This window comes from Bufo gargarizans, chromosome 9 (assembly GCF_014858855.1).
Source record: "Bufo gargarizans isolate SCDJY-AF-19 chromosome 9, ASM1485885v1, whole genome shotgun sequence".
NCBI lineage: Eukaryota > Metazoa > Chordata > Amphibia > Anura > Bufonidae > Bufo > Bufo gargarizans.
Window position 1 is genome coordinate 173188621 of NC_058088.1, and position 25029 is coordinate 173213649.

Consider the following 25029-nt stretch of genomic DNA (forward strand, 5'->3'; position numbering starts at 1 on the left):
GCCCGGGACCCCCCGCCGATCAGCAATTTGAGGCACCAGCACCAGAGGATAGGTTATCTGTATTAAAGTCTCAGAAAACGTAAAGTGATCTTAATTTTTTTTTAAAGTGGCCCCTGTGTTGTAGTTGGGTGCAAATTGACAGAAGGCAGGGTCAACACAAGTCAGCAATACCACGGTGCAGCACAAAATACTTTCCCAGTAGCACCAAATACTACAGTGCAACACAAAATACTTCCCCAGAATCTGTCCCTTTGTGGTGTTCTGTCCTCCTTTGGAGGTTAGATGCAGGCCACAGCACCAAGCCAGTTCTCTCTTAAGCATGCTGCCTGGACTTCCCTAAGTAATGACTCCTCTAGTTGCCAAGGAAAGAAGGAAAAAAGTTCCGTTCCAGGTTGCCGCCTCTGGTGCAGGTCACGGGCCCTTTCCAGCCTGCGGCCTGAGATGCTTTTTTACCTGTGCCATTTGTACAGTGCCTCATATAGTGGCTGGTGGCCTCTGAGGGTGAACAGCATGGCAGGGAGCTGTGGGCTCCTGTGCCCCATCATAGTATTCATCATCCTGGGGCCTTATGCACACGACCGTTGTTGTGTTCCGTTTCCACAAAATGGGGTTTTGTTGTTCCGTGATCCGTTTTTGTTTCCGTGGGTCTTCCTTTATTTTTGGAGGATCACCAGACATGAAGGAAAGTTAAAAAAAATCTAAGACAGGTTTGCCATGCAAATGAAAGGAAAAAAACGGACGCGGATGACAATCTTGTGTGCCTCCGTGTTTTTTAGCGGTCCCATTGACTTGAATGGGTCAGCAAATCGTTTTCCGCGAAAATAATAGGACAGGTTATATTTTTTTGACTGGACTGGAACCACGGATCACGGACGCGGATGACAAACAGTGCATTAGCCGAGTTTTCAAAAGACCCATTTAAAGTCAATGGGTCCGCAGAAAATCACCGAAAAACGGAACAACGAACACGGAATAAAACAACGGTCGTGTGCATGAAGCCTAAGATCTTGTTCACACGACCGTATGGCTTTTTCAGTGTTTTGCGGACCGTTTTTCACCGATCCGTTGTTCCGTTTTTTGTTTCCGTTTCTCCGTATGGCATATACAGTATACAGTAATTACATAGAAAAAATTGGGCTGGGCATAACATTTTCAATAGATGGTTCCGCAAAAAAACTGAATGGATACGGAAGACATACGGATGCATTTCCGTATGTGTTCCGTTTTTTTTTGCGGACCCATTGACTTGAATGGAGCCACAGACCGTGATTTGCGGACAAGAATAGGACAAGACTCGAAATCTAGCAGAATGGAATTGCGGACATACGGAAACGGAATGCTCACGGAGTACATTCCATATTTTTTTGCGGACCCATTGAAATGAATGGTTTCGTATACGGACCGTATACAGGAACGCAATAAATGGCCCGTATACGGAACGCAAAAAACGTTTGTGTGAATGAGCCCTAAAGGACAGTGATAATCAGGAGGGCATCTGTTGCTCCATGCCAAGTACATGAACACCAGATACTCCCAATGTAAATTAACGCTGAGTGCATCATATTATATATGAGGACTTGGAAGAATTTCCAAGAATTTCGGTGGGCCGTCCACCCCTAAGAGCAGATATCAGAAAGGGAACGCTCTACTCGCTGTACCCTCCATTACTAAGGCCTCATACACATGACCGTATGTATTTTGTGATCCACAAACTGCAGAATACAGATGTCCGCATATTTTTATGGACCCCTAAAAATAAATGGGTCCGTGTGTGATCCTCAAAAAATGTGAATTGGACCCGGACCCAAACAACGGTCATGAGCATTAGAGACAAGACTAAAGCCGCTCTGGCCCTGGCGCAAAGCTAATGACTTCAGTGGGCATTTTGTAGCATTGCTGGGACTTTCTTTGCAGATGCAAATAGTTAGACGGTGTTGCGGCTCTGCTCCGCATCCGCAAAGGTTCAAGTTCATTCCATGGCTTCATGGTTTTTCACCATGGTTGATCCTTGAATAACTTTTTGAAATTTTTTCTATAGAATGGATCAGTGAAAAACAGATAGCATCAGTGTTCTGTCTGCGATTTCCACTGACCCATAGACCAAAGTAGGGCATGCTTTCATTGTAAAAACAAGACTGTGTGAATAAACACACTAAAATCAATGGATATGTATGATGTCCATGGAGAGCATGAACAGTATATGTCAGTCATTCACCGGAGTGTGAATAAGCTCTTAGACAAAGTAAGCAGCTGCATTCCATAGCTATTAGAGTCCCCATTCACACGAATGTCTATCTTACCACTAGCTGCTTCTTCATAGTGTTTGCCCCCTATAGAGAAGGTGATGCTATAAGGCCTCGTTCACACTTCAGTGTTTGGTCAGTGATTTCCATCAGTGATTTGTGAGCCAAAACCAGAAGTGGAGCCTCCACAGACATGAGGTAGAAGGGAAAGATCTGCTCCTGCTCTGTGTTTAGAGCCGCACCTGGTTTTGGCTCATAAATCACTGATGAAAATCACTGACCGAACACTGATGTGTGAATGAGGCATAAGAGCTGGAAAAAAAAACACCAAGAGCTTCAGCATGCAACATTTTTTAAAAGAAGCCAAAAAGAGAAAAAACGCCACCAAATCAAGTAAAACGCCAGTAGCAAAAAAAATGTGTATGTGTGTCCTGCAATTTATACTTCTCATAAACCTTCAAGTAACATCTGGAGCTGGCATTTGTACTGCAAAAATACATCAAAAGTTGCAAAAAAAAACTACAAGTAAAAGCACCCTAAAGCTACCTGGACACATGTTGCGGATGGTTTTGCAGCTCGGAAACTCTTGAGATAAAAAAAAGAAGAAGCAGGAATACAGTACCAGCAAAGCGTATGAGAGTCAACAAATCTCATGTACACTTTTGCACATCATAAATTAGGCACATCCTCTGCTGGTCCATGCGCTTGGCATGAAATCTACTCCAGTACATGACATTTACTCCTGGAAACTAGCAAAACGCCTCGTCCCCACTTCCGTGTCAGTGTCACGTCCGTAAAAAAAAAAAAGCGCCTGTGTATCATCCGTGAAAGATCCGTGTGTTCGTTTTTCTCTCCGTTTGTCATCCGTAATTCACTGACGTTGCTCAGCTGGAAATTAATTTCAAGAGCATTTTCTATCTGTCTTCTGTGAAAAATGGACGCCCCATGGATGCCATCTGTGTCGTGTCCGTGATTTTCACAGACCTATGGACTATGAATGAGTATGCATGCTGTCCATGGAAACGGAAGTGTCGACGAGGCTTAAATGTTAGTAAATTTGGCCCACGGCCACCACCACTCTCCAACATTTCTACAACAAAATATTGTTGCACAAGCATTTAAAAAGTTGTGAAACTGGCGTTAGTGAATGACTCTCGGTGTGTCTGTACCCTTAAAGGGGTTGTCCTCCCGTATACATTGGTGGCCTATTATCAGGATAGGTCATCAATATCAGATCGGTGGGGGTCCAACATCTGCTGTACAGGCCGTCCGTTGCGGCCTGTACAGCTGCTTTGCAACCGAAACATGACCGCTCCGTGTGCTTGTGCCCTAAAGCAGATTTTCACATAGGTGCAAATCCAAATCAAATTTTTGGGAAAAATGTTATGGATATTTTGGGACAGACAGTAGGTAGATTTCAGTTGAACGGGAAATCAGCACCTGAACCATCTTGTGCAGATGTCCTGCAGCACAGACAGCAGCAGCGTGTGAACTTCTACACCTTGATGTACTGTACCTGTACTATGACCTGCTGCTCATCTACTCGCAGTTCTTTAGTGAAGAAGTCGGCTCCTATCGTTGCTCTGTAGAAGTTTGTGAAGCGGTTATTGACATACTGGTTCATTAATGCCGATTTCCCCACACTGCAGACACAGAATTAATATCAATACAGTCATATGCACAATTCTATTCCCCCCCATTTATTGTAAGGACATATCACTAGTGTAACGTAAAGTGAATTAGAAAGATTTGAGAATGAATAAGCTTACGCAGGCTACGTGAATGAATATATGATAACACAAAGAAATCACATACAGAATAAGAAAAAGTAAATAAACATCACTAGCCTAAATGGGGTGGAGACTCCGTCGATCATGCTATAACCCATGGCTGTCCACCCTGTTATAAGACATGACCGACACCCCAGGGTGTACAAGAGAAATAGGGTAAGGGCTCATGCACACAAACATATTTTCTTTCCGTGCCCGTTCCGTTTTTTTTTGCGGACCGTATGCTGAGCCATTCTCTTCAATGGGTCCGCAAAAAAACTGAAGTTACTCTGTGCATTTCATTTCCGAATGTCTGCATTTCCGTTCCGCAAAAAAATAGAACATGTCCTTTTATTGTCCGCATTATGGACAGGGATAGTACTTTTCTATGAAGGGCCAGCTGTTACATTCCGCAAAATACAGAATGCACACGGATGTCATCCATATTTTTTTGGGGACCGCAAAATACATACGGTCGTGTGCATGAGCCCTAAGTCATACTCACATCCTACCTAGAATGGAGGGCCTGGTGGAGTCTCGTAAGTGAAGGTGGCTAGCAGAGTTTTAACCCGTTAGCCCCTCCTCCAGTGCGCATCACGCATGTCTTTGGGATCACTTAGGAATGTGGTCTTATCAGCACAATGGGGGATGGGTACTATCTCTAACCCACTTCATTACAAGGGAAACTTCTAAACTATTGCACAGAGTATTAAACCGAATTAAAGGGGAGAACCAATCAGTCACTTAAAAATACTCTTACAATACAACTAGGATCGTTGAGTATCTGAGAAATGGAGCCCCTGTTAGGCTAGGTCTACACGACGACATTTGTCGCACGACAGATAGGCCACAACTACACTACAACATTTGTCGCGCGACATTTTGTTGCACCAATGTCGTGCAACAATTTTTATAATGGCAGTCTATGGTGTCGCACTGCAACATGCAACATCTCGAATGGATTTTCTGCGACTGTCACGCAGTGCGACACCATAGACTGCCATTACAAAAATTGTCGCGCGACATTGGTGCAACAAAATGACGCGCGGCAAATGTCGTCGTGTAGACCTAGCTTTAATCTAGAAAGTCAAGGGACAGCAATGACTGACTACTTTATCAGTGGTCTTTGGTCACCTACCCTCTATCCCCCTTTAGTTTATGAGACTGTACAACATCCCATTGCTCCAGCCTCTGGGATTCTTTGCATTTCACTTGACAATCTCTAATCATTTGTAGTTACTGGAGCGTGGCCGGATTCTACATGTTTGCCAATAGTAAATAATTAAAATGCCATAAAATCACTGCAATGGCATTTTAAATCGTAGCATGCTCTGGGTATGTTTTTTTTTTTTTTTTTCCAGACATTTTCCCATTTATTTATCCATAGGGAACAAAAAAGGAAGTGTGACAAAAAAAGTTTGTAAAAAATACATGAATATCATGGCAAGCTAAAAATGTTTCACAGAAAAACTAAGACCCTGATTTATCAAGACCAGCATATTCTTTGTTGGTCTTAATGGTCCTGTGCTGCCATAGCATGCATTTAACTTCTGATTAGGCTTGTACCTCGTCATATATTAAACGCCTCCATGGTGATGGATCAAGCCAGCTCGTAGATAGGTAGCTAGAGATAAATTTGCCGATGGCCCCACTCTTGCTGCGCCCCCATTTCAGAAACTGGAGAGGGCATTGTAAAAATATCAGTTACGACAATGTAGTCGCAATGACATTTAAAGGGACACAAAACCTGTTTTTGCGACTTTTTAACGCCATATCTTTGGTATAGGTAAATGAAAGATTTCCACCCTATGTGTGGCAGCAGTCTAAGTTAGAACATAGACCAGGCAGTCACAAGATATGCCAAATTTATCAAAGTGGGATAGATATGCCAAATTTTGGTGATGGATCATGTGATGGACCATGTGATGAGCGTAGTGACGTCATCAAAGGTCCTATTCCTCACAAAAGACGACAGAAGAGATGCCAGCTGCGCAAACAAGTGGATTAAGGTGAGTTAAATTTATTTTAATTTTTTTTAACCCCTCCAGTACTATGCATTCTGTATTCAGAATGCTATTATTTCTCATTATAACCATGTTATAAGGTGAAATTATACAATCTACACTACAACTAACCCAAACCTGAACTTCTGTGAAGAAGTTCAGATCTGGGTACCACAGTCAGTTTTTTATCACGCGCGTGCAAAACACATTGCACCCACGCAATAAAAACTGAACATCGGAACGCAATCGCAGTCAAAACTGACTGAAATTGCGTACCTACTCGCGCGGGTTTGCCGCAATGCACCGGGACGCATCCGGACCTAATCCGGACACGCTCATCTGCAAGGGGCCTTAGGATTACCAGAAGCACAATCCCCCACCTACTGTGCAGCATCCAGATGAAGGCCTGTGGCCGAAAACGTTAATGTGCCATTAGAACATTGTCGAATAAATGACGTGTGACTTGCAAATCACTTCTCGGAGTGCAGAGTCTTTGGATTTGCTATTGCAACTGGTCTGGGACCCATTTCTATCACCCTTTTTCTACAAGGTGTGACACAGTAAATAGTATTGGGAAAACAAGTATTTTCCTCCCAATGTGTGCTGCTGGACTGATTGGCGGACAGGTGGGGTCAAACACCGGACTGGATCTCAGGTGCCGGTCCGGGGTTTTGGCAACACCTAGCTGCCTTTAAAAGACAGTTGGGATCTCTATGTGCTGGGATCTGAGGCTTGTGCCAAGTTGGAGGGCTGAGACCCGGGTGTAGGGGAAACAGGCCTCCTAAAGCCTGCTTATGGACTTGACGAGACAGAACTGCCAGCAGGGAACTTTTCGTGTGTGTGAACAAACACCAAGACTGCAAAGTGACTTGTGTTTTGTGCTATACCTTATTTGTGAATAAACACTGAAGTTTTGCTTTACAAACTGGTTTTTGCCTCTGTACTGCGTCCGCTTACCCTGCCTAACAGAGCCGTTAAAAACACTTTCTATAGGGTCTAAATTTATACCATATTTTGTGCCAAAAAAAACCCACACACCATTAGTGGGATTTTCCAGGGTTTAGCCTAAATTCCGTTATGGATTCCGTTTTTCATTCCGTCATAATAGAAGTCTATGTGCAGCATAACAGATCTGGTTGGTTTCTCTGTTATGCAGGACAGGACTCCTGCATAACAGAAATCGTCCGGATCTGTTATGCTGCCCATAGACTTCTATTATGACGGAATGCCTCTTAAAGGCTTCCATGGTACATTCCGTCATAGAATAACGCTAGGTTCCGTGGTAACGGAATCCATAACGGAATTCAGGCTAAACCCGAAAGCCGAACCTGAACTTCAAAACATGAAGATTGCTCATCACTAGTCATTAATATAAAATTGGTCGGGGTCCAACCAGCATCAGACTGAAGTCCCTTGGGCCCACCAGAGGAAATAATTCTGAGGGCCTACCTTCTGTGTAATATAGAACCTTAATAACCCACCGGAGGATCCTCTGATATTCTAGTGCGCCAGTCCAATATAAGAATGGTGAGGGTCCAACCAGCGTCAGACTGAAGTCTCTTGGGCTCACCAGAGGAAATAATTCTGAGGGCCCACATTCTTTGTATAAAGGACCTTAAGAGCCTACCACAAGATCCTCTGATACTCTAGTGGGCTAGTCCAATATAAGATTGGTGGGGGTCCGACCATCGTCAGACTGAAGTCTCTTGGGCCCACCAGAGGATATAATTTGGAGGGCCCACCTTCTGTTTATATAGGACTTTAAGAATCCTTTGGTACTCTAATGGGCCAATTCAACCCTTGGTCCAACACTAGACACCCCGCCAATCAGCTGCTTTACAGTAGCCGTCAGCACAAGCACCAAAACAATGGATGGAACTGGAAGAAGAAGCTGCTGCAATCTGTGCTCCCATTTAAGTTTTTTGATTCCAGGGCTGCCGCAAACATCTGATTGGTGGGGGTGATGGATGTTGGACCCCCCACCAATCTGATATTGATAGGACAAGTCATCATTATTAGGCCTCTTTCACACGACCATATGGCTTTTTCAGTGTTTTGCGGGCCGTTTTTTTGTTTCCGTTGTGTTTCCATTTCGGTTCCGTTTTTCCGTACGGCATATACAGTATACAGTAATTACATAGAAAAAAATTGGGCTGGGCATAACATTTTCAATAGATGGTTCCGCAAAAAACTGAACGGATACCTGAAGACATACGTGTGCATTTCCGTATGTGTTCAGTCTTTTTTGCAGACCCATTGACTTGAATGGAGCCACGGAACATGATTTGCGGGCAATAATAGGACATGTTCCATCTTTCAACGGAACAGACGGAAATACGGAATGCATACGGAGTACATTCAGGTTTTTTTTGCGGAACCATTGAAATGAATGGTTCCGTATAGGGACCATATACGGAACGCAAAAAACGGCCTGTAAAGGGGAAAAAAAAACGGTTGTGTGAAAGAGGCCTCAACAGACTAGAAAACCACTTTAATAAATAAAATCCACCTAGCCTTGCCCCCCCCCTTTTTACATTTTTTGCAAAAGTATATAGTGAGGTGCAAAAAGGGTCTAAATCCCTTCTTAAATTAGGCACGTGGCAGCTACAGTAATACGCTATATAACTTACCCTGCATTCCCGATTAACAGCAGCTTTACATGTTGCTTTGAAAACATCTTCTAAAGAGGCTGAAAGCAGGTTGTCTGGTTACACCTGGCGTTATGCAGAAAAAACATGAGCTCTTATTAAATAGACAAATAAATGTAGTAAAATGTCCACATTTGCAACTATTTTGTAAAACTACTGTACCTCCATGGTAACAGACTACAAACATACCCTTAGGGCCCATGCACACGACCGTATGTATTTTGCGGGCCGCAAAACGAGCAAAATCCGTATTGCATCCATTGCAAAACGGACAAGAATAGAACATGTTCTTAGAACTTGTGGAATGGACATGCGGACATACAGACAGAAAATGCTCATTAAGTCATTTTAGTTTTTTTGAGGACCCATTGAAGTGAATGGTGCGGCATATAGATTTAAAAAAAAACGGAACAGAAAAAAAATACGTTTGTGTGCATGAGACCTTACCGTCATTCAGTTGTGCTTCTAATTTTGTGCTACTTCTTCTGATTCAGTTTTGGTTCCAAGTGATCTCAGGGTCTAAGGCCTCTGACTGTGCACACTGCCCACATGTCCCTGGATGTACGTGCATATGTAGTAAGATAGCTGTCGGCCAGACGCTTGTGCTTATCTTACTTTGTCCCTGTCACCAGACGTTTCTTACACGGCTTTAAAAACCCTTTCTCAGCCCTTAGCAAAAGTCTACTGAATGCAGGTTTTCGGCTTTTTGCATGTTGATGCTTTGTAAACCGGGTCAAATGATGGGGTAGATACAAATTATATAGATCACTGACACGCGATTCCTTTCTTTAATTCGGATGACTGCACTGCATCATTTGTCTCTTAAAGGGCATCTGTCAGCAGTTCTGTAGCTATGACACTGGCTGACCTGTTACACGTGCGCTTGGCAGCTGGAGGCATCTGTGTTGGTCTCATGTACATATGTGCCCGCATTGCTGAGAAAAATGATGTTTTAATATATGCAAACGAGCCTCTATGAGCAACGGGGGCGTTACCATTACACCTAGAAACTCTGCTCTCTGTGTAACTGCTGTGTCCTCTCCACTCTGATAGGACCAGGCATGATGACGTTTACATGTCTGGTCTTGTCAATGAAAGTGAAGAGGGAGCAGCAGTTGCAGAGAGAGCAGAGCCTCTAGGAGTAATGACAACGCCCCCGTTGCTCCTAGAGGCTCATTTGCATATATTAAAACATGCTTCAGCTGCCAAGTGCACATGCAACAGATCCGCCTGGTTCATAAGTACAAAACTGCTGACAGATGCCCTTCAAAAGGGTTATCAAATGGTTTCTAAACAATGTTCTGCAGTAAGGCCTCATTTACACGACCGTTCCGTTTTTTGCGGTCCGCGAAAAACGGAAGCCGCCCCGTGTGCCTTTCGCAATTTGCAGAATGGAACAGGCGGCCCATTGTAGAAATGCCTATTCTTGTCCGCAAAACGGACAAGAATAGGACATGCTATATTTTTTTTGTGGGGCTACGGAAAGGAGCAAAGGATGCGGACAGCACACGGAGTGCTGTTCACATCTTTTGCGGCCCCATTGAAGTGAATGGGTCCGCACCCGAGCCGCAAAAACTGCGGCTCGGATGCGGACCCGAAAAACGGTCGTGCGCATGAGGCCTAAAAGTTAGCAAAACAATAAAAACAAACTCCAGCCTGGTCCCTGGCCAGCATTACTTATTTGTCGCAGTAGTGACATGCCGTACATCCACATGACCTCTGCAGTCAGTCACTGGCTTCAGTGACGATACTAGCATGTACGTCATGTAAACACTGTGGCCATTGATTGGCAGATCGGTCACATTTCCATGTTGAGTGGAACCAGGTACAGACTGGAGGGGACCCAGAAAGTGTTGGAGAATGAGTGGTGGGGGATCAGTAATACATTTTATTTTTTCTGCCTTTTTTTTATGGCTGGACAACCCCTTTTAATTTCCTTAGGGGAAGCTCTTGTTTCTGTCCACTTCCTAGCAGAAAATATCTAGAGATTGTAAATACAGTCATGTAAAGGAGCTTTTATCAATCATTTTCCAGCTATATTATGTTGTAGCACATCTGTAGGATCGTCATTGGTGGAGGTTTGACTGCTGGGACCCCCTACGATTAAAATGAAGGGGAGGCAGCTAGGGCTTCTGCACCAATTTTTCCTGGGCACCGCTGTGCAGGGAGCAGCAACGCAACCCTATTCACGTGGTACTGTGTGTCAGTTTACTGCTCCGTGGGTGGCATGGCGCAGGAGGAAAGCCGAAGAGACGTCTGCCCCTTTGTTCTATGGGGTCCCAGAGGTTGTACCTCCACCGATGACAATGTGATGATGTGCCGTACCATCCCAAGATCCAACATTGCCTTACTATGTTAATTAGATCTCTGTAAACGCCTGGTTCCTGTCATATGAGTGCTTTGCCACTGTGAAGCTACAAAGTAGACATTGAAATACCAAAATTTAGACCTGCAGCAGCTTATGTCCCGACATGTTACCACCACCACCACCATCTCCATCCCTCCAACTTCGAGGGCTCAGCCAATTCTCTTCTAATGTGTATTATCATTTGGACAATTTTGGCATACATGTCCAATAGGTGTGGTCCCACCTCTTCTCATGCTGCACATAAACCCACTTATATAGCAGGTATAACACTATGAGTTGGGCCTAGTTCACACTTCAGTGATTTGATCAGTTATTCCCATCAGCGATTGTGAGCCAAAACCGGAAGTGGAACCTCCGCAGAGATAAGGTACAATGGACAATGCACCTGCTCTGTGGTTGTGACCAGCACCTGATGTTGGCTCATAATCATTGACGGAAATCACTGAAGTGTGAATTAGGCCTTAAAGGGGTATTTAATGGTTTGCTGTTTACACCTTCCTCATTTGTACTAATGATTGAATTGGGATACTTTCGCTTGCGGTTCGTTTTTGCAGCTTCAGTATACTCAACGCCGGCGCTGCCCATTTATACAGTGCAGGCAAACACAAAGCAATTTTCAGCCAGATCTAATAAAGGCCTAGGCGTTATACACATGACAGGTCTATAAGGGAGCCAGAGGTACAACATTTGGCGCCATATATTGTCTTATTTAGAAGCATTCACTACATAACACTAAGGCCTCATGCACACGACCGTTTTTCTGGTCCGCATCCGAGCTGCAGTTTTTGCGGCTTGGGGGCGTTTCACATTCACCTCAATGGGGCCGCAAAAGATGTGGACAGCACACGGAGTGGCCCCGCAAAAAAACAAAAACATGTCCTATTCTTGTCCGTTTTGCGGACAAGAATAGGCATTTCTACAATGGTCCGCCTGTTCCGTTCTGCAAATTGCGGACGGCATATGGGCGGCTTCCGTGTTTTGCGGATACGCAATTCGGACTGTAAAAAATGGAAAGGTCGTCTGCATGAGGCCTAAAGCTGAAAATGTATTTATTTCTTTTTAGATGCAGACAGTAAAAGCCAATCAAAAGGCACAGTGAGGCCCATATACTGTTCCGGTGCAGACTCCCTCAGCTCCCCCTTGATTAGGACTCGTGCACACGTGCTGACCAGGCCCGTCTTGCAGACCTCAAATTGCGGTCCGTAATGGACGGGCACCGATCGTTGGGCCACCATATGCGGATGCAGGACCCATTCAGCATGCACTACTTTTTTTTTCGGTGCGGAGGCAAGGACAGAAAACCCCCAGAAGCACTCTGTGGTGCTTCCGTGGGGTTCTGTGCCTCCGATTCACACCTTCTGGATTGCAGACCCATTCAAGTGAATGGGTCCGCATCCATTATGCGGTGCACAACCGGCCGATGCCTGTATATTGTGGACCCGCTGTTTGCGGGCCACAATATGGGCACCGGCCGACAACTGTCGCCAGGGCTGCCATCAGAAATTTTGGGGCCCCTTACACAGCTCAAGGCCTGGGCCCCCCCTCCTACCCCGCCCCTTTAGAATCCATCCTGACTCCACCTCCCCTCCACCCCCAAGGACCTACCCCCAATTTCATAATTTTTTTACAACTACAAAGACAGTAAAAAGTGATAATCAGTGATTTCAGTAAGGAATTCATTTTTGACCAAATAATATGAAGCCTGCTACCACGACGAGGTAGACTCTTTTAAGCAGGACCCTCCACTAACACTAACTGCACTACCTGTTCTTATCTGCCCTAGCAATCTTCCCCTGGCACATTTAAAAAAAAAAAAACTAAAAAAGCACAAGGTTTACTGTTAGTGTTATGGGGGGATCTGTGGATGACGTACTGTTATGGGGGGAATCTGTAGAGGACTTACTCTTATGGGGGGAATATGTGGATGACACACTGTTATGGGGGAATCTGTGGATGACACTGTTATGGGGGAATCTGTGGATGACACACTGTTATGGGGGATCTGTGGATGACACACTGTTATGGGGGATCTGTGGATGACACACTGTTATGGGGGGAATATGTGGATGACACACTGTTATGGGGGAATCTGTGGATGACACTGTTATGGGGGAATCTGTGGATGACACACTGTTATGGGGGAATCTGTGGATGACACTGTTATGGGGGAATCTGTGGATGACACACTGTTATGGGGGAATCTGTGGATGACACAGTTATGGGGATCTGTGGATGACACACTGTTATGGGGGAATCTGTGGATGACACACTGTTATGGGGGAATCTGTGGATGACACACTGTTATGGGGGGATCTGTGGATGACACACTGTTATGGGGGAATCTGTGGATGACACACTGTTATGGGGGGATCTGTGGATGACACACTGTTATGGGGGAATCTGTGGATGACACACTGTTATGGGGGATCTGTGGATGACACTGTTATGGGGGATCTGTGGATGACACACTGTTATGGGGGAATCTGTGGATGACACACTGTTATGGGGGATCTGTGGATGACATTGTTATGGGGGATCTGTGGATGACACACTGTTATGGGGGAATCTGTGGATGACACACTGTTATGGGGGATCTGTGGATGACACACTGTTATGGGGGATCTGTGGATGACACACTGTTATGGGGGATCTGTGGATGACATTGTTATGGGGGATCTGTGGATGACACACTGTTATGGGGGAATCTGTGGATGACACACTGTTATGGGGGGATCTGTGGATGACACACTGTTATGGGGATCTGTGGATGACACACTGTTATGGGGGATCTGTGGATGACGCACTGTTATGGGGGATCTGTGGATGACACACTGTTATGGGGGATCTGTGGATGACACACTGTTATGGGGGATCTGTGGATGACACACTGTTATGGGGGATCTGTGGGTGACACACTGTTATGGGGGATCTGTGGATGACACACTGTTATGGGGGATCTGTGGGTGACACACTGTTATGGGGGGGTCTGTGGGTGACGCACTGTTATGAGGGATCTGTGGATGACACTCAACCACTCTCAAACCTAACTGGTCAAACTTGTTAAATGGATCCCAAACACAATATGCACAATAACACCCCCCACCCCCTCCAACACTTAATTAACCCCTTCATGGCCTAAACATTTTTTTCAAAGCTGAACACAAAGCTAAATAGGGCTGGGTGGGCTGGCAAGGGAGGGGTTAATAACAATGATGGAGGATCATGGCCCTGTGGGATAATCCAGAAAACAGCTTTGCATTTTACCCCTGAGCAAAGACCACACAACAAGTTGGACATGCAGTACTTTTAGTCCGGCGGCCTTTCGCCATGCACTGCCGTGCTGGGCCGGAGCTCCACCCCCGTCCCCATTATAGTCAATGGGGACGGAGCGGTGGTCCGGCGAAATAACGGCAGGACGGATCTGACAGGGTGAACAGCCTGTCGGATCCGTCCTGCCGCTAGTGTGAAAGTAGCCTTACAATCTCATGGCTTCTGAGCAACAGTCATCTGTCCCTTCTCTTATCTCTCTGCTCCTGTCCCTTAATCTTATCACTGCTGCAACAAAAGCATCAGCCTCAGTGTAAACTGCTCTAGTGACTCACGGCTCTTTTAACTCAAAGAATCGAATGAGTCTCTAACTAAGTCGGATCTTTAGATTCTTTTAACCTGAGACTCATTCGATTCTTTCTTAGACTCCCTGCACTTGTGTCAGTGACTCAGACTCAGAGCTACTAGTGCTTGCCTTGCCTCAGCTCTGATTGGTTGGTGGGCGGGGAGGGGAGGGGCTGGCAGAAGCAGCTTCCACTCTAGGATCAGATTACACTCCTCCCGAGTCCCTCCCCTCCCCTCCCTGCTGCCAGCGGCTCTGCTATTGTGTGCTGTGTGACTCACTGACTGAGCGGCTTTACACGGATCGGCTCAGTCAGGGGAATCGACTCCTCTGGTTCAGTGAACTGAATCGATTCAAATGAATTTATTCGTTCATGAACTGGACATCACTAGCAAGGAATGATCAATTGCCCCCCTCTAGTGATGCAATAAAGTTCAACTCAAGTCACTGATAAATGAGAGGGGGTAAAAAAAAAAAAAAAAAAAAAAAAAATTTTTTTTTTTTTTTTTTTTTTTTTTTTTTACATTGGAACTGCCCGGGCCCCCCCCAGGGTCTGGGCCCCTTACTGGAGTATCGGCTGTACCCCCCTGATGGCGGCCCTGACTGTCGCGTGCATGAGCCCTTAGGCTTAGGACTCCTGAAACGATCTGTCCTCTCTGTCTCCTCTACTCATCCCTAAGGTCAGTGCTAGGGGAGTATAAGAAGCTGGACGATCAGTGTTGAGCCTTGTGTTACAGTCTGGACAACTCTGGAGATGTAAGCAACCTACAGGACCGCAGGTAGGTAATGTTAACCTCTTCACTGCCCTAAACCACTAGGGATCCAGGCATTTACCCCTTCACTGACCTAAAACCCCAGGCATGCAGACATTAACCTCTTCACTATACTAGATCACCAGGATCCTTGCCATTAACCCTTTTACTGCCCCAGAACACCAGGCATCCTAAAATTCACTGCTTTACTGCCCTAGAACACCAAGCATCCTGACATTAATCCCTTCATTGCACTAGCCCACCAGGGATCCTGACATTAGCCCATTTACTGCCCTAGAACACCAGGCATCCTAACATTTACCACTTCACTGCCCTAGAACACCAAGCATCCTGAAATTAACCCCTTCATTGCACTAGCCCACCAGGGATCCTGATATTAACCCCTTTACTTCCCTAGAACACCGGGCATTGTTTTCACTGTCCTAGACCACAAGGGATCTTGGCAGACGATCCAATAAAAAGAACGTTTTTTTTTTTACAGAAAGCTTGATTTTTTATTTATTTATTTTTTTACAGAATGTCTTTGTATGGATTAGTGTAGTCTACTATGTTATTTCATACAAAAAAAAAATGTATATGAACATATATCTTCCCAATGCGTGCCATAAAGACCCTCTTTTGGTATACGTTGGGTCATTGGGGCTCACTCTCATTACATTCAGTGTATATGCACAAGTCCCTAACTCCGCTGCTCACTGACTGAGAGGGAACATTGGCCTTTCGGGCTTCTATAGGTCTTTTTTCATGTCTGGCTAATTGTGTAGCAATAGAACTACTAGGAGGTCTGATTAGTAAGACAATATGTACTTCAGTATTGATTCCTATTTAACAAGAGATTGTATATATTTCATAATCTCAACAGCAAAAGTAAGTACATGTGTGAACGAGGAAGATCTTTTAATGGTCGGTGAACATGCATTTGGGGGCTTTACAGAAACTGTTGTGTAGCGGTGTCCTGACATCAAGGATCATGTGAGGTCTCTGCAGGCCGAGGTATGACACAGCACTAGAAAGGTTGGGACCCGGCGTAATAAGCTTTGGATAACAGGCTGCACATTCCTCCGTCTCCCTCGGTAAGGAATACAAGAATGTCTTTATGTACATTGTGTTCCAGACACGGAAACCACATAAAATATAATTCACCATTAAACAATATTAATATTTAAAGATTGTGTAATTGTGATGATCATTCTAAAGCCTTATGCATGTGGAATAAAGTATGAACAGCAGAACCTAGAGTCGCTATGCCCCTATGGCAGGGCTGGCCAACCTGCGGCTCTCTAGCTGTTGTAAAACTACAATTCCCACCATGCACTGCTGTAGGCTGATAGCTGTAGGCTGTCTGGGCATGCTGGGAGTTGTAGTTTTGCAACAGCTGGAGAGCTGCAGGTTGGCCATCCCTGTCCTATGGAACTCCATTTGCTGCCCTGCCGTGCTTATGGAAGAGAACACTTCCATAATGCAGCATCCGATAAAGCACACATTTTGCAAATGAAACTGACAAAAAATGAGTCTATCTACAGTATCTATTATCTATCTAATATCTATCTATTTAATATCTATCTTCGACACAGTATACATTTATGCTATATTACCTCTCTATAGAACGTGAAGCCTGTATGGTTCATTAATACTAGTGATGAGCGGAGATATTTCGCAAATTTTTTGCCGAATATTTAGGATTACACTCACCGGTAATCACTTTTCCATAAGCCCATGACAGCAGCCTTGAGAGCCCGCCTCCATCCAGGACAGGAAACAGGAACTTTCGTGGAGAGCTCTTAAGGAGGCGCATGGCTCCTAGACACCAGTTAATCGTGAGAACTTGTCCTAAAACACACATTTGCACAAAAAGTATTTTTTTTATTTTTATTTTTTATATATCTATAGGGTGGGAATAAACCCTGAGTGCTGTCATGGGCTTATGGAAAAGTGATTACCGGTGAGTATAATCTTTAAGGTTATATCTATAAATTTCCCTTATGGCCATGACAGCACCCTTGAGAGACGACTAGAATAGAAATCATTTTAGGGGGGGACTAATGCAAAGAGTACTTTCCTACCAAAGACCAGCTGATCTCTAGAGCCTAGGTCTAATTTGTAATGACGAAAAAAGGTACACGGTGACTGCCATGTGGCTGCTCTACAAATCTGTTCTAGGGAAGCATCAGCCCTCTCTGCCCATAAAGTAGCAACTGATCTGGTGGAATGAGCACCAAAACCTGCCGGAGGAGTTTTACCGGGCGAAGAATAGGCCAAAGTAATGACGCCTACAATCCATCTGGATAGTGATTTAGGAGAGGCTGAGAGACAGTTTTTTCCTCTGAATTGAATAAAAAGCTTAGAGGTTTTCCTCTATTGACTTGTAACTTTTAAGTAATGGAATAGACATATTTTCACATCTAGGCAATGGAGTTTCTTCTCTTTTTCATTGTTTGGATTTTGGCACAGAGAGGGAAGGACTATGTCCTGTGTTCTATGGAACATGGATACTACCTTCGGAAGAAAAGAAGGATCTGGTCTAATAAGTACTCTGTCATCCAAGATGTTAGTATAAGGCGGAGATGTTGAAAAAGCTAAAATTTCCCCCACCCGTCTGGCTGAGGTGATCGCCACCAAGAAGGTAGTTTTGAAGGAAAGGAGTTTTATAGATAAGTCTTGTAATGGTTCAAAAGGAGGCTCCATCAAGCTGGTGAGGACTAGGTTGAGATCCCAGGGGGGAACGGAGGGTCTGACTATCGGTCTAACTCTGCTGATCGCTTTAAAAAATCTTCTAACCCAGGTATGGTTTGCAATCGGAAAGTCAAAAAAGGCACTCAGGGCAGATACCTGTACCTTGTGAGTGCTAGGCCTTAGGTACTTTTCATGACCGGTTTGTAAAAAGTCTAGGATCTTACACATAGGAGGAGGATTTAGGGGATTTACCGGATCCTTTGAAAAGTTTAGGAAGGTTTTCCAGATCCTAAGGTAAATGGAGGAGGTAACCTCCTTCCTGCAGGATAGCAAGGTAGATATCACTTTCTTGGAGAGGTCTCTTTGCTCTAGGATTTCCCCCTCAAGAGCCATGCTGTTAGATGTAATTGTTTTACATTCGGGTGAAAAACAGGGCCTTGAAACAATAGATCTGGTATCTCCGGGAGAATCCAAGGGTCTGCTAGGGAGAGTTTCCTCAACCAGGTGAACCAGGTTCTTCTAGGCCAAAATGGAGCAATCAGGATCACTCTTGTCTGTTCTTGTCTTAGTTTTTGTAGAAACCTTGGGAGGAGTCTTAGTGGGGGTAAGGAGTAGAGTAGCTGATCTGGCCAATGGAGGGAGAAGTAATCTATCCCTGTTGGTGAGTCTTTTGACCTTAGGGAAAAGAAAAGTTGGCATTTTCTGTTCTCCCTGGTTGCAAACAGATCTACTTGTGGACGACCCCAGAGGAGAGTTATTTGGTCGAAGATCTTCTGATTCAGACACCATTCTCCCTGGTCCAGGGTGTTTCTGCTTAAGAAGTCTGCTACCTTGTTTTCTGTTCCTTTTATATGTACCGCCCCCTGATAAATGGAACACAAGGTAATATGAGGGGAAAAAAACAGACTCTGTGATCTGGTTCCTCCTTGTCGGTTCAGATAGGATACGACTGTGGCGTTGTCCGAAAAAATCTTTAGAGCTTTCCCCTGAAGTAATGGCAAGAAGAACTGCTCTTAGTTCTCTCATGTTTTGATAGTCTTGACTCTCCGCTTTTTTCCATACCCATTGCTGTAAGATTCCCTGACAATAGGCCCCCCAGCCGAAAGGACTTGCATCTGTGGTGATGGCTATGGAATCCTGCGGATTCCAAGGGAGACCTTGGGACAGATTTAAAGGATTCAGCCACCAGTGTAAAGATTGAATTACCTGAGGGGTGAGCAGGAGTGGAGCATCCAGCGGGAAAAGGGCACCCTGGCATTCTTTCAGGATTTGCCATTGGAGGGGTCTGGAGTGAAACTTGCTCCACTTGACTCCTTCTGTTAGTTTCTCGATCTTGTTCTGGGGAAGGATACAACATAATTTCTCAGAGTCCAGGATCATTCCTAGAAAGACACATTTTTGGGAAGCCATTAGATGCGATTTTCCCCAGTTTATTTGCCAACCGAGATTTTCTAGGATCCGCACTACCTCTTTGAGATGTACATCCAGAAGGTTCTTTGAATCTGCTACTACTAAAAGATCGACTAAGTACGGAATTACTAGAATGTCTCTCTCTCTTATGTGGGCCATGACTTCTGCCATTACTTTTGTGAAGAGTCTGGGAGCCTGTGAAATTCCGAACGGAAGAGCTGTATACTGTAAGTGATGAATGTGATCCTCGATTGAAACCGCCACTCTGAGATATTTTTGACAGTCTGCGTGAATTGGAATGTGGTAATAAGCATCTCTTATATCTATGGTGGCCATGAAGCAGCCCTGGAATAGATGTTTTAAAACTGACTGAATTGACTCCATTCTGATTTTTTTGTAACAGAGAAACTGATTTAGATCTTTTAAGTTTATAATTGTTCTGAACGTCCCGTCTGGTTTGGGAACCAGAAAGAGGGATGAATAGAAACCTTTCCCTTTTTCTGAATCTGGGACTGGAACCAGGACTTTTTCTCTAAAAGAGAAACAATCTCCTGTCGTAAAGCTAGGTTTTTTGCTGAATCTTTTAAGACATTTGTGACTTTGAATCTTTCCGGTGGACGAGAGACAAACTCCAGACGAAAACCTTCCCTTATAATGCCCAATATCCAAAGGCTTGAGGAAATTTTTTCCCAAGCGTGAAGGAAACGAGAGAGTCTGCCGTCCCACAGGAGAGAAACTGTCATTGCTGAGTGGGTCTGGAACCTGAGGAAGATTGGGGATTGAAGAGAAAACCTTTATCTTTTCTATTTTTATTTCCTCCTCTGAAATCTTTTCTTTGCCCCTTATAAAATTCCCTTTTATTCTTCCAAAAAAAGCGCTGCTTTTTGAGGGATCTGGGGACAGGAAATCCTATTTTATTATCAGTCGCCTTATCCAACAGGTCATCTAAAACAGACCCAAAAAGATAATCGCCCTGACAAGGTATGACACAAAGTTTATTTTTAGATCCCGTGTCTCCAGACCATTCCTTAAGCCAGATAGCTCTTCTTGCTGAGTTAGAAAGTGCGGCTGACCTAGCATTCAATTTCAACGCATCTGCTGAGGCGTCTGATATGAAGTCAACCGCCTTAAGGATGGTGGGAAAGACAGCTAGCAATTGATCCCTCTGAGTTTTATTTTGGATGTGAGATTCCAATTCCTGCAGCCACAATTTTAAAGACCTAGCGGTGGAGGTGGTGGCAATATTTGGCTTGAACGCCTGAGCTGAGGTCTCCCAAACTTTTTTCAGGTAAACGTCAGCTCGTCTATCCATAGGGTCCCAAGGTCCTCAAATGGTAAGGCAGACTTTTTTTGCGATTTTAGCTATGGGGACATCCAATTTAGGAGGCCTATGCCAACCAGCAGAGTCAGCCTCGTCAAAAGGATATTTCCTTTTTAAATTTTTTGGGACAAAGAATTTTTTACCGGGTTTCTTCCACTCCATTTGGATCAGAAACTTTATGTTTTCGTTTACCGGAAAAACCCTGGATTTTCTAGATCCGCAAACATAATATCTTGAACAGATTTCGGATCTCTGGATTCATCTACTTTCATAGTAGCACGGATCGCCTTTAGTAAAGAATCTGTATCATCAGGAGAGAAGAGTGGCCTGCCTGTGGTTTCCTCATCTGCTGACGAGTCCGAACTATCTAAGATTTCTCCTAGCTTACTTTCTTCTGAGGATTCTGAATCTGACGCCTTGGTAGACATGGTTTGTTTGCCCGAGCTTGTGGAAGGGAGGCTCTTTTTAAATATTTTCATGGAATCAGATACTTCAGATTTCACCATATCTCTAATGCATTGAAGTAGGGATGGGGACTCCTCTTCCACCACTTTGTCGACACAATGCTGACATAACATTTATGGCCAGGAGGGAGCAAGCTTCTTTTCACACATAGCGCATTCTTTCCCTCTTGTCTTTGAGATAGCCTTTCTAGGCCCCTCTTTAATTGTCTAAAATAGAGACAAGAGAAAGAGAACCCCTTTAACATAATGGAGAAATAAAAAAGGCTGGGGAACAATCCCCCTTACCCCACCAGGAGTACCGGTCTGACTTCATGACCCTCCTGCAGTTCAGCGCGCTGACCGCTCTCATCCTCCATAGTAGACATCCAGGATAGAGCGTTCTTCAAGAGGAGAAATCCGGGCCCTCTGTAGGCTGGCTGGACTGCTTCTGACCACGCGCTCCAGGGAATAGTAAAATCCCTCGGTCGGGTCCCTGCTGGTGCTCCATGCGGCCTATTAGTAGGAGATTTACTATCTACTTCCGGAACGCACGCTGCGTCCGTTCCAAACATCAGAAGTCGTATAACGTACTTCTGGTTCTCGTCTGCTGTGGCATCTCGGCCCTCCCCGATGCCTGTAACCAGCTGGAAAAAGAGGAGAGGGAGGCCCCGGACCCTCTGAGCACTGCCAGGAAGCACCGGCATGCCGGCCACACCTCCCAGTGTGACCGGGACTGCACCAGAACACCAGTGCGAACACTTTTCCAGGACCCAGAAGGCAGCACCAGACTTTCTTCAGCGCCTCTTAGAGGAGACTTACGCCGAGCCAGGTGACCCCCTTTCACAGTAATTCGGGGACCTGCAGCCTAATAACTTTAGCTCTCTACAAAGGAAACAGGAACTGGTGCCTAGGAGCTATGCTCCTCCTTAAGAGCTCTCCACGAAAGTTCCTGTTTCCTGTCCTGGATAGAGGCGATCTCTCAAGGGTGCTGTCATGGGCATAAGGGAAATTCGCCATAAATTCCAGAATTCGTGATCTCCAATTATTTACTTGATTGCGAAAATAGGCAATGTAATATATTTGCGATAAAAAATTTGCGATTATAATATTCGCTATCAACACTATTCGCGAATATATAGCTCTATATTCTAAATATTTGCAAATTCTCAAAGTGGCGATATTCGCGATTCGAATATTCGCGCTCAACACTAAATTAATACAGCCATTGGCATGAACCCCATGAGCACATTCTAAATATGATGGAGATGCGCAAGTTCCCTGCAGCAGGAATGAAAAATGACAAGACACCTATCAAGGATTTCCATAGCATCCATTGATCTCAGTAATCTATGTATCTAAGTTTCTAGTGCTCATGCAGGATGTGATACTCAGTTTTAGCTAAGGGCTAATGTGTGCTGGCTGTGCCCGTTTTGTAGCCTGAAAACAGCGGGTACCGGCCGTGTGTGCGCCGTGTGTGCTCCGTGTGTGCATTGGGGACCGCAAATTATGGTCCCTAGTGCACAAGCGGCACACGTTTGTGTGCATGAGCCCTAACTGTGTATATTATGGCATGTTAGGCTCATACAGGGGTTACCATTTGGACTCCATCTATTACCTACAGTTGCATCAAAAGAGACTTTACAAGAACTGCTATTTCTGGAAAACCATTGATATCACTGATCACTTCAAATGCTCCATCTTCTTTAGGCCCATTCTTACGACCATATTTTTGCTCCGCATGCAATCCGCATTTTTTGTGGATCGGATGCGGACCCATTCATGCGTAGGTTTGCTCTCCAGCCCCGCAAAAAAGATAGAACATGTCCTATTCTTGTCCGTTTTGCAGACAAGAATAGGCATTGTTACAATGGATCTGCAAAAAAAAAAAAAAAACGGATGCAACAGGGTCGTCAAACGGATATGATCTGTATTTCTTGAGGGTCTCAGTTTGCAGACTGCAAAATACATAGGGCCATGTGAATGCACCCTTAGGGCTCATGCACACGACCGTATTATGCAGTCCTCAAAACATGGATCTGCAAAAAACAAACAGTGTGACGTCCGTGTTGCATCAGTTTTTTTTGCCGATCCATTGTAACAATGCCTGTCCTTGTCCGCATAGGCCTCATTTCACATTTCCGTGTCCGTTTGAAGTCCATGAAAAAATGTGCCCGTTTTCATCCATGTAGGATCCGTGTTTGGTCCGTGTGTCAGCCGTATTCCACGGGAACTGGAATTAATTTCAAAAGCATTTCCTATCAGTGGTCGGTGAAAAACGGACCTAACACAGATTAAACACGGATGCCATCCATGTTGTATCTGTGATTTTCACGGACCCATAGACTCCAATGGACGTGTTTGGTCCGCAGTGCATGTCTCAGTGATTTTTTCAATGACCCATGGACAGTGAATAAATACTGATGTGTGAACAAACGTATTAAAATCAATGGGTACGTGTGCTGTCCGTAGAAAATGTGAAGAGTACATGTCAGTGAAAAACGGAAATCTGAATGAGGCTGTGCAATGGCAAAGTAAGGAAAATGAGCAATTACTGAGCAGTTCCAATCAGCAGTTTCTCCAGGGACCTTCAATATAGACATTTTATATCCACCAATACCTTGGCATTTACATTTTACATTCTTACCTCCTTCATTAGGCTACTTTCACACTTGCGTTTTTGCTGGATCCGGCAGGGTTCAGCAAAAACGCTTCTGTTACTGATAATACAACCATCTGCATCCGTTATGAACAGATCCGGTTGTATTATCTTTAACATAGCCAAGACGGATCCGTCATGAACTCCATTGAAAGTCAATAGGGGATGGATGCGTTTTCTATTGTGTCAGAGAAAACGGATCCGTCCCCATTGACTTGCTTCGGGGGTCATGACGAATTCGTCTTGCTCCGCATCCCAGGACGGAAAGCAAACTACAACATGTTGTGGTTTGCTCTCTGGTATGGGAACGCAACCATTTTTGGAGCGCTTCATTCTGTTCAGTTTAATTTTGCCCCCCTTGACAATGAATGGGGACAAAACTGAAGCATTTTTTCCCGGTATTGAGCCCCTATGACGGAACTCAATACCGGAAAACTGAAACGCTAGTGTGAAAGTAGCCTTACTCACGTCACGAGTATCCATCCATCCATACTATCTTTTATAGAGTCTCATCCTATAAATGTGTATCTATGTTTGGACAAATACATCTTAGATCCTTTCATCTGTGGTTAGTTTGTATCCATTGCATGAAATCAATCAAATAGCAAGACTGCATAAAGCTAAAAATGCAACACTGAAAGTATAACATAATAGCACACATATAGTGCCAGGGCTTCGTACTTCTCAGTACATACCTTGCTCATGGATCCCTAGACTTTATGAGATCTGGAAAGTGACTGTAGAAGGAAGATTCAGGACTCGCGGCCACAGAGTTCCTGGGTCTTGAGAGTGTGAGAGGAGGAGGAGGAGAAGAACTAGACACGGGGAGGTGTCTGCAAGCTAAAGTGCATCAAACAAAAACTTTTTAACACATTTACTGCCAATGGCAAACTGGCCGGCAGTAGAGAGATAGTGAAACCTGCTAGCCCAGATCTAAAGTAAGCACAGGGTGAAAGTTTAAACCAACCCCAGAAAACAAAAATCATGTAGACGAAGGGGGGGGGGGGGATGTATAAACTCCTAGCTGCAGACAGCAATAATACTACACCAAGTGATCATAAAACAAAAGGCATTGCACACTGGGGAGAAATAAACATAGAAAAAGGTAACAA

At 44.6% G+C, this 25029-nt stretch overlaps 1 protein-coding gene across 3 annotated transcripts in view; it reads right to left on the bottom strand.

Annotated features, from left to right (window-relative positions):
* Positions 1 to 24743, bottom strand: part of LOC122946651 (ras-related protein rab7-like) — a 36823-nt gene extending 12080 nt beyond the window's left edge. Inside the window, exons 1-3 of one of the 3 annotated variants that reach the window (XM_044306408.1) lie at positions 24613 to 24743; positions 8646 to 8729; positions 3760 to 3826 (exon numbers count right to left, since the gene is read on the bottom strand). In XM_044306408.1, the coding sequence (XP_044162343.1) occupies positions 3760 to 3826; positions 8646 to 8692 (114 nt within the window). In that variant the 5' untranslated portion in view covers positions 8693 to 8729; positions 24613 to 24743. Of the gene's footprint in view, positions 1 to 3759; positions 3887 to 8645; positions 8730 to 17106; positions 17150 to 24612 lie in introns of those variants that run through there. The other 2 variants (XM_044306406.1, XM_044306407.1) reach the window with 2 other exon arrangements.
* Positions 24744 to 25029: the final 286 nt, after the last annotated feature.